Below are 10,877 nucleotides of genomic sequence, written 5' to 3'. Positions count from 1 at the left end.
TACTTGAAGATTAGTTATTGTTTGAGAATATGTATAACCAGTTATTTCTGACTGATAGTATTAAAAGGTAAAGATTTTTTTCCATATATTTATTTTGTTAGTTGTTGATGGACCTTTATTTGTTTATTTATTTATATGAAGTGCTGAGAATCGAACTCAGTGCCTCACATGTGCTAGGCAAGCGATCTACCCCAGCCCCTTCTTTCCATCTTTGTAATATCTTTAGTAGATTGTCTGAGATACCATCATACTCTGGCTTAATGGCTCTTCAATAATAAAAGAATTTTCTTTCTCTCTACCTTGTGGAGAGGTTTTCTAGGCGGGCAGAAGATTTGTTTTTTAGTTAGATTTTCCCAACAGCTGCTTTTGGTCTATGATGGTAGAATGGATCAGTTGCGACAGAAATCGTTACCAGACTAAAGTCTGGTCTGCTCGACACTTGAAAGCCAATATTTGTGAACTTGAGCTTTAAGAGTTGGTTTATTCAGGAAGGCAGCATGTTGATAGGTGGAGGGGGCTTTCATACTCAAAGCTCCATCTTGGGGGACTTTTGGGTGCAAGGGGCTCTTACAGGGAGGGAAAGGAGGAGCAGGGCAAGAAGGCTGCATGCTGAGTGGGGTCTTTGTCACCCAGGACATGTGTCTCCCTCCTTTTCCATCTCCTTCTTTTGAGGTGCTGGGATCAAACCCAGGACCTTGTGCATTATGGGAAAGTACTCTACCACTGAGCTGCATACCCGGCCTTCCTTTTTCTCTGGAACGTTAGAACATCCCAAAGGACCTTGATCTTTTGGGGCTAGTTTCTATAGTTCTTCTTAGACCTACATGTCACTTTCCCATAAGTTAAACCTCAGCAATTTGCATGCTTTGTGTTAGTTTATGCAAAGTGAAGACTAAGGAAGGTCATTACAAAAGTCACAAGAAGTTCTGGGTTCTATAAATCGAAAGATTATTTGGCAGTTAGCATCGTAATCAATCTGATGTGGCCTTTCTTTATGATTTTGGACAAAATCTTTATGAGTATTGGACAAAAGGAAGAAGACTTGATACTTGCAAAAAGATCAAGGAGGGGACACAAACTTTCAGAAGGGCAAAGAGAAAGAAGCCAAAGTAACTGTCAAGGACACTCTCAAAGGGACAGTCACTGTTACAGTGTCATGGGTTTGCTGCTGCAGATCTGTGTAGTACAATACTAGAGAAAGCCAAATTATTCAATCTAATAAAATAAGAGGAATTTTTGAGTTCATGTGATTTGTCTAAAAAAGAAATTGTGTCACCTGACAGCACAGTGAAGTAGTGAGAAGAGGAAGTGGATCTTAGGGTAGGGCCTTGCCAATAGAACGGCTGGTGGTTAATCCAAATAAGTGAAGTTGGCCAAATGGAGATTCTGGGGGACCAGATCCAGGAAGCAGCTATCAGTTAGTTGCTGACATATGAGGAGGTAAACTGTTAGCACACAATCCAAAAGAAGTGGGGAGTCTGGGTTTGATATGAAACTCAAACTTTTTAAATGTCTCCATTTAACTCAAAAATTTCAGAAATGGGTTTCAGGATAGGCTTTGGTTCAGTGATCACCAATTTTGAACTTCTGACCTAGAGAGTAGAAGAGAAACTTTCCATGTTCATTGTAACTGAAGAAAAGGTTTGAGTAGGAAATGGTTGGTAAATTGCTAGAAATACTTAGTGTGAACTTTGATGTAGGAGTTGATTCCTTTGTGGAGATGTATGTAGTCTAAAACTCTATTAAATAATATGATATGACATAGCTGCAGTATGGAAACAGGATCACACATGCAGATTTCAGTGCGGACTTTCTCTGGAAAAATGTAGCCCCCTGAAGACAGATGTGTTGGAGAGGGTTCTTCTTCCTGCTGTGCATTGGTTGGGGATGTGAAACATTCTGTTTGGATATTAAATGAAGAACCACTTAAATAGTATAGAGAAGTTGGGGAATTATGACCATGAATAGCACATAGTAGGCCCTAAATAAATGTTGACTGTTGGAATTAGCTATTGTTTTCTGGACTATATAAGGAAACACAGATCACTTGGCCAGGATGCAGCATCTGCCAAGAAAGAAACAGAGGAAGCTAAACTATTTTTCCTCTCAAAAGTAAAGGTTTGGTATATGTATTGTTTTAAAACATGTCTACAGGTTCCTAAACAGTTCTCTCATGAGGATGTGGAGTCTATTTCTCCTTCTCTTGCTTATGTGCTGGCTTCAATAATTTGCTTCTAATAAATAGGATGCTGAGAAGTAACTTTGGAGAGCTATGTCATAAAAAGTGATACCATTTTAGTCTCTCTCCATGCATTAGAAGCTGAGCTACCATGTTTGAAGTCTACCTACCCTTGAGCTACCATGCTGAAGAGACCACATGGGAGTCACATACAGAAGCCTCTGTCATTCCAGCCTTTAGAAGTTTGAGTTGTCCAGACATGGCACGAGGCATAGATAAGTAGCCTTTTAAATGCCTCCAACCTCAGCCGTAGTCTGACTACAAAGAACTGCCTAGCTGAGCCCAATCAACCTCAGACTCTTGAGAGAGAACAGAAATAAATGACCATTGTTTTATACCATTAAATTTTTTTGGTGGGGGGATGTTCAGCAGAAAAGATAACTGAAATAATCTACTCACTCTCATCCTATTAAGAATTTTTAAAAGTTAGATATGGCTTGGTATTAAAAGGAAGTCATTTAAACTGAAATTTCTTTATTTTCATGCCTTTAAGTCACTGACAGATTAGGGGATTTAAGGAAGAAGTTGATATGTAGGATAATAAATTTAATTTATTTTAATTCAGGCATATCACTGACTTATGGAAACAGAGCAAAGATTTTTTTTTTTTAGAATGTACTTTCTGAATGGTGATAGATGAAACATCCAATCACCCTGAACTTGAGACAGCAAGAAGGAAAGACACTAATTTCTTCAAGGAGGTGTTCTGTGAAAGACACACAGATTGAGCAGATGGTACCTGTTCCTAGTCACTGACCTGCCCTCATTCCACGCAATTAAGAGATGCTTTAAAAGATTAGACCCAATTATGTTTCAAGTTGGCTTCTCCAGGTATCAGATACTGATATGATATGTAATGTGCAGGATGTTTATTAGGAAGTCAATACCGGTGGAGGGGAGAGAAAAGAATTGGGCAAAGAGGTGAAGCTACGATGAAGTCCTGACAATAGCCTCAGCTGACCTCATAGGGCTCACATGCTAAAATTGCCCATTAGAGTTGCACTGTATTGAGCCAGAGAGGCTGAGCCCTGTGTTTCCACCTGTATCAGTCATTGGATGGGAACGACCCAGGAAAGTGTGACCTTGGACCAGTGGCTGTGTATCTGAGACAATCCCTAAAGAGGCTGAGAGCAGACAGCACTTCCAGCAATTGAGTTAACACTCCCCTCTATGAAGGGGACTCTGCATGGCACACCACTGTGCTAAATACTTCCAAAGAGATCAAACCATTCTGCTGTACACACCATTCATTTTGTTTCTAAGGAAAATTTTGGAGCACAAACTTCAAAATTCCAAAGAAGTTGGTGAGTTTCAAAAGGAATTTACTGAATGGCGGGAAAAGGAGACTCAAGAAAGTGACATAATCTCCCTGTATTTTAGTGATGATTTTATAAATGCATGAATTATTCTTAATTTTCTAGTCATGTGACTGAATTCAGGGCCAAGGTTTGGTCCATTCAAGTCTGTGAGCGTGTTTTAGTTAATGGCTATGAACTGCATTTCTCTGTTTTTTTTTTTTTTTGGGCTGGGTTTGGATCTGACAACATTCCTGATTACTGAGATTTACTTTTAAAAAAGTAAAATTAGTAAGAACACAGAATTTAATGAAAACAGATTTGGGTGTTGCTTTATATAAAACCATTTGTTGATCCCTATGGCTTCTTTAGTTATAGAAAGCCTATGATTTTAGAATGAACTTTCTGAATGGAAAGCAAATACCTGGGTGACCACATATTTCAAACCAGAGGGACCTTTAAGAATGTGGTGTGAACCAGTTGCCTTGATAAGAACATATTTGTACAGAAAAGAGAGTCAGCACAGCAGGCCTTTGCAAGTCGCCCTTGGTTGGCCTCTGAACTTAGATTAAGGAAGGGTTCCCTCAGTTCCTTAACTCATTAGAAGTGTGGTTCTCAGAGCCTTAAAACTGTTGGTACAACATGGATTGTGCTGAACACCTTAAATTCTTCAAAGTCTGAAATTTTGGTACATGTTAGGCAGAAGGTCCCTACATGACCATCCCTGAATAAAACACCTTGGGCACCAAGGCACTTCTTAATTTTTTGACATTTTACTACTATCTATGCCCTTGCATTATTAATGTCTATGGTGTCTGTATGGCAGAAGTATTGTATAATTCTGTGCTACTGTTCATTTCTTCTCAACTCTGTATTCAAAACTAGGCACAATGGGAATATTTACACAATGGAATTGGCAAACAGAACTTGTTTTGTTTATTATCTAGACTACAGAAAGTAATGAAGAATATGTTCACGCAGCAGATTATTTAAAATTGTATTATGTCTATAGCCATTACATTGTAAAAAGCACAATTGAGGAAATATCCCTCCAGAATTTGAAAGCTAACATCCAATTTAGTAATGAAGGAGTCATGTCATTGATAAGAGTCCTGACATGGCTGGGGGTATAGCTCAGTAGGAAAGACCTTGCCTAACATACTTAAGGGCATGGGTTTTATCCCCAGCAGCCACCAAACAAACAAAAAATAGTTCTTATATATGTCTTCATTGTTTCATTTTCATCTTATCCACTTTTTCCAGAGACACAACAGATTTATTTAGGAAAGCAAATACACGTTCAAGGGAGAACTCAGGCTATCTCAAGGGAGAGAAGTCTTCTTGGGTAAAGAGTGAAATACATATTTGAGGGAGAACACCAACCATCTTGAGAGTGAGAAGATTTGGGATAAAGCAAGGAATGCATATTCTCACGGAAGAACATGGGCCACTCCCAGAGGGAGAGACAGCCTCATCTTACCCATTAATGTAATTACAAGTGTCAACCAACATTTTTGTTAGAACTACACTTAATTATCAATTGCAACCATAGTTGACTACAGATAAGTTTGGCAAAAATCTTTGAAATGTTCTTTGAGAATTAATTTACTATTTTGAAATTATAATCAAGTATTATATACCGGGGCTGGGAATGTGGCTCAAGCGGTAGCGCGCTTGTCTGGCATGCATGCAGCCAGGGTTCGATCTTCAGCACTACATACCAACAAAGATGTTGTGTCCGCCAAGAACTAAAAAATAAAAATATTAAATTCTCTCTCTCTCTCTCTCTCTCTCTCTGTCTGTCTCCCTCTCTCTCTCCCTCTCCTCTCACTCTCTCTTAAAAAAAGTATTATATACCTATTATTATTTATAATTATGTGCAATACAATCATTATATCATTAAAATTCATAATGGACATATACACATGTGCAAACTTTTTTTTTCCAGAGAGCTGATTGTTCAATATTTAATAGCATGTTGCTGGTGGAGACCCTGCATGATATGATGTGTTAGTAAAATGCTGTATGTTTTTCTTTTTAGATATGATCTGGATAGTGCTATAAGAGTTAATGCTTCTCTTGAGATTTATGCCTGTGTGTTTGACTCAATGATGATCCTATTGGATGAGCAAGAATGATCTTTATTCTGCTTTACTCTTCACCTTACACAATTTTGGAAAAATCAAGTCCACTCTGGACTCTTCTGCAGAAGCCACCCTCTAACTCCCCCCAACTATAATATTAATGAATCTACATTAATATTAGGCAAAGTTACCACTAGGGATTAATGCACTGGCAGGATTGAGAGGTGTTGGGGACTAGCCTTACAGAGGTTTGAAGAAGATAAAGCTTCTGGAGAAGACTTGTGCCTAGGGGGAAGGCATTGTGTGGCTGACTCCCTCAGAGGGCAGAGCTCCTAGGAGTGCTTCTTCCTTGGCCTATGGCCATATCCTATTTTGGAGGAACAGAGCAAAGAGGTTGAGGAGCACAGTGAGGTGGAGGGGTGGGCATGAGGTGCTCACAAGTCACCAACTCAGGTCAGACAGAAAAACAGTCCCTTTCCTCCATTTACATATGCTTTCCCTCCAGTGCTCTCCATTTGTAGAGAAGCTAAAAGGGGAATTTAGGTGAAGTAGGTAAAGGGAGCTTCAATCCCCAAATGCAGACATGAGTTATACTAATATAATCTGTGAAGTGGAAAGACAACCCAGGAACAGTGATGTGACATGGCTGCTCTAGGTGTTAGAATGCCCTCTTTCCCCAGGCCATAAGGGGACACTTGCTTCTAGGAAGGAAGTTTCAGGAGGCAGCCACCAAAGGAGACGGAGAACTAAGAGAGAATTAACACACTTCAGGAAGGTTCAAGTGAACAGGATGAAAATATCTTAGAAGATAAAATACTGCAGGGCCTAATGATGTTCAATAGTTTGTTCCTTCTAGAATTTTCTTTCCATGGTTTCAAGACTTGCCACCCTGATCCTGATGGCTCCTTCCCTGTTCACCCAGAAGCAATAAGCAGACCTCCAGTGGCAAGACACATTGCTGATAAATAAATCCTTGAAAGATCCAGAAATGGCCAGCTAAAATTTCTACTACAAATAAGGGTTTTCCTCTATGCCTTATGAAGTGATGAGGTAAGACACTGCCTAGTTCCATAATCCTAAACTTGGTTGTGGTTTGGAGTGAGACAGAGATGACAGATACCCTGGGAGAGAGTCACCATTGTATGGCTGTGGGTTATGACCCACTCTGCTGGGTCCTCCTCACTTGCACCTGCCAGGTCCAGAGTGATTTGGATCTGATGAAGAGAGCGCCATCTGCAGGTAGAAAGCAGAAAGCAGTAGAAAACTATCAGGAAACTGCAAAGCATTATTATAGATCAGGAATAAAAAATCCAGTAAATTCTTTGGCACGTCTCTGGTTCTCTTTGTTCTGAGATTTGGCCTCATTGTGATTAGAAGACAACATGCAAGGTCCAGGCCTGTGAGGGAGAGCAGTTTGATTTTGGCAGGCTCTCAGAGACCTCACCCCCTGCTTCACTGAGAAACAGAACCTGTTAGACCTGCTGTTGCACTCTGGTTCCACCTTGTTGCTGATGCCCTGGGGAAAGACTTCTGCTGCTAATTCTGATGCTATCAGAAAGCCCTCTCACTTTCTCCCACTGCCAGTATCCTCAGCCTTTCCTTCTTCTCACCACATTTATTTACTCATGCCTAAACCTTTTCTGTTTTAAAAATATTTAAAACCGGGGCTGGGGATGTGGCTCAAGCGGTAGTGTGCTCGCCTGGCATGCGTGCAGCCCGGGTTTGATCCTCAGCACCACATAGAAACAAAGATGTTGTGTCCGCCGAAAATTGAAAAATAAGTATTAAAAAAATTCTCTCTCTTAAAAAACATAAATAAATAAAAATATTTAAAACCAGGGAACAAAATAACAATTCCCTGATCCCCCAGGAACAGTGACGTGACATGGCTTCTCTAGGTGTTAGAATACCCCCTTCCCCCAGGCCCTGAGGGGACACTTGCTTCTGTCTGCCCAGGATTCCCAGTGGCTGGTTGCTGCCTAACTCCTTCTCCTTCACAGGTGCACTTCTGGAAATCGCTGCTCCCTCTTCCTTCCCTTCCAGTCAGTCCTCTGTCTCTTCTCCCCAGGAGACATGGTTGCTAGGTCCCCAACAGGTCAACAGACACTGCTGGGATCTGATGAATCATCAGCACTGGAATGATGGTGCCTCCCTCTGAAGATCATTTTTTAATATTTATTTTCTTTTTCAGTTGTAGTTGGACACAATACCTTTATTTTTATGTGGTGCTGAGGATCAAATCCAGGGCCTCACACTGCCAGATGAGTACTCTCCCATTGAGCCACAACCCCAACCCCAAGATCACTCTTTTTGTCATGAGTGAAGGATATACACATTCCCAGCCCCTCTCCCACCTCTCTGGCCGTCCCATAGTCTGTCCATGTAGTAGATTTAACTATTGTTCAGTCACTTGCTGGGGTCGTCTATGGATGCCCCTGAAATCATCTTTGATATTTGCCTTCTCTCTGCACTTACATCCTTCAGCTATTCCTGCCTGAAGTATCTTTTTAGAACCTTACCTGTTCTCTGTCCTCCCCTGCCAGCACCCCACTGCCCCCATCCAACAGTTCAGAAGCCCTTTCACTGGTCTCCCTGCCTCTTCTCTAGCCACCACACCTCAGAGTGATTCTGCATGTGTAAACCACACAACAGAAACCCTGTCCCCTTCTTAACCCTCTAAGATTATTCCTTGATCATTCATAGGCCTCAGGTGACATGTCACCTCCCAATAAACCCTCGGTGATTCTCCCCACTTGGACTTGGAGCCCCTTCTCATTTGTTTCAGGAGCACCTTTGTGTTCCTTTCCAGAGAGCTCATTCCATTGTGTCATAACTCCGGTGCCCCCCAAAGTTGCCTGAGTTTAGTTAGGGCAGGGGTGTTGAATCCATCCCTAGCCCATGTCATCTAGTAAATATGTTCCACAAAAATGGGGGGGGGTCTATCATTTCTCCCATGTTTCTAGATGCATAATATTAACGGAGCAGGAAACAACTCAAAAGAAGGAAAGTAAGGTCAAGGGTCAAGTTCTGATAAGTACATTGATCCTTGAAAGTAGTCCCAAAATGGACAGCAAATGTCCAGAGAGGATCACAATTTGTGAGCCATTTTATTCTTCTGTAAAATGTCGGCCTGTGGCAGAAATGAAACTCTCATTGTGTTGGTTCAAGGTCCAGTGACCCAGGGCTACTGATAGCAGCCCTGGTTTGCAAGAGTGGCAGGCTGTGCCAGAGCGCCGAGGACCGCTATGCACAGGTGGATCGAGACCCGGACGCCTGCAGGGGAAACTGCAGCCCCAAAGGGTTAATTGTCTGCAGCGGGCCAGAGCAGAATGCGGGGGGCGGGGGCTGTGGTGGGGGGGTAACGACTGCAATCCAAGGGCAGCTCTTTTGAAGACTGAAACTTAAGAGCCGGGAGGGGTTTTCCAGGAAACGAAAGCGAAAGAAGCGAAGTTCACTTCCCAGAGTCGGGGCGGCCCCAGCAGTCCCCGAGAACGAGCGGAGCCGGGATGGCTGCGTCTCGCTCCTTCCCGCTGCTGGTGGAGGGGTCCTGGGGCCCCGATCCCCCGAAGAACCTGAGCACCAAGTTGCAGATGTACTTCCAGAGTCGGAAGAGATCGGGTGGCGGGGAGTGCGAGGTCCGCCAGCAGCCCGGGAGCCCGCCACGCTTCCTGGTGCTCTTCTTCCCGGAGGACGGTGAGGGGCGCAAAGGGGCTGCGTGCGGAGGGACACCCCCCCCTTCCCGCTTGCTCTGCCGGGGAAACTAGAGGCAGAGGCAGGCGGGGGAGTATCCGCCGGGCTCTTGCAGCAGCTGTATGGGTGGTGGCCGGGACCGCGGAATGGCCTCGTAGTGCCCCGGGGGCCCTGCGGTTCCTCTGCGCGCTGCGCTTCCAGGCGCTTGCTGGAGAGGTCTGGAGGTGACCGTGGAACTGTGCAAACGAGTCTCTATCTCCTTTTCCAACCCCTTCTATCCTTCCCTGTTGTTATTTAGGTGGAAAAGAAAAAAGGATTAAGAAACGCTAAGAGTCACAGGGATTCTTCATGGGTCATGGAGATTCCCAGCTGTTTGGGGGGGGTCACTTGGGAGAGCAGCAGTGTTGCTGCCTAAAGTCACAAGATCTGGGTGTAAATACGTAGTGGACCTTCCCTTAGGTTGGTATGTTGGAGGGGAAGGCAACAGTGCTGTTGATGAACACACCACGTACCTCTGTGGAGGGCCTATAGTTGCCTCTTCCTTCGGTTTTGGGATTGTCCTGAGATTGGGAGGGTGGATGACGTTCTGAGGTGATTGTGGTTTGGATTTTGGAGCTTTGGGAGAAAGTTCCTTCTTCAGGCCTATTGGCTGAGTTCTCCCCAACTCCCCACCCTTGTTCCTATATGGGAAGGGAGGCCAAGAGCCCCGGATCTGGGTTTGCTCAAGGTGGCTGTCATGGGAAGCTCAAGCGCACCTTTTCCACTGGGATCTTAGAGACTGACAGTGACCTCTCAGGATGTAGACCATCCTTGATCCTGCTTTCTTGTGCTGAATTTGGAGAAGCATTTGGGCCAGAGCAGAGGCAAGGAGGCTTAGGAGGCCATGCAATTGGACTGATGGGATGTCCCAGCAGGGGTTCAAAAAGGAAAGAAATGGAACAGAAGGGGAAGGAAGTGAGGGTGGAAGAGGACAGGAGATCTGCTTGGCTCAGATGCTTCATGGAAAACAAAGTTCAGTGTCTGTGAGGGTTAATTTGACCAGGGAGTGTTCAGAAGGGCAGCAATGGAGCCCTTTCCCTTTCCGTTCCCTTTCCCTAGAGGGTTTCCCTACTTTTGATTCCTACTGTCAACATCACCACTTCAGAGTTCTTTCTTCTTTAGCATCCTCTATCCTCAGGAGTAGCTCTCAGATTGGGGGGCCCAGACCACCTGCATCTCAACCTCCCTGCTAGGTTTCCGTCCTCCACAGAACCTAGTTCACACTGCCCCTCTGTCTCTACCGCAGGCTTCTCTAGTGGCTCCTGGGGTCTTACCCCAGTCAGATGACTCAAAAACTGTTTATAGTCTACATTCCCGGGGGGTGGAAAATCCCTCTTCAGTTTCAGTTTCCATCTTGAAGCTCCTCTTTCCCGTTATCAGGTCATCAGGAATGTGCTGAGAATGAATGGCCTATGCCCTGGCAGAGGTTTCCCTCACCTTCCCCTCTCCACACTCCACCCTCTACCCTCCACACAAGAAAAGACTTCAGCAAGCACAGTCGACAGTGTGAGATGACTTTATTCACATAAT

The 10,877-nt window shown here is 43.8% G+C and overlaps 1 protein-coding gene across 2 annotated transcripts in view; it reads left to right on the top strand.

The window, feature by feature from the left end:
* Positions 1-8,989: 8,989 nt before the first annotated feature.
* The window catches only part of LOC101962583 (protein mono-ADP-ribosyltransferase PARP14), a 48,439-nt gene continuing 46,551 nt past the window's right edge, over positions 8,990-10,877 (top strand). Inside the window, exon 1 of one of the 2 annotated variants that reach the window (XM_005327669.5) lies at positions 8,990-9,311. In XM_005327669.5, coding sequence (XP_005327726.2) covers positions 9,125-9,311 — 187 coding nt within the window. In that variant the 5' untranslated portion in view covers positions 8,990-9,124. The remainder of the gene's footprint in view (positions 9,312-10,877) is intronic. The other variant, XM_078044118.1, reaches the window with a different exon arrangement.

Source organism: Ictidomys tridecemlineatus, chromosome 3, assembly GCF_052094955.1.
Source record: "Ictidomys tridecemlineatus isolate mIctTri1 chromosome 3, mIctTri1.hap1, whole genome shotgun sequence".
Lineage (NCBI taxonomy): Eukaryota > Metazoa > Chordata > Mammalia > Rodentia > Sciuridae > Ictidomys > Ictidomys tridecemlineatus.
This window is presented reverse-complemented; position numbering and strand designations above follow the sequence as displayed.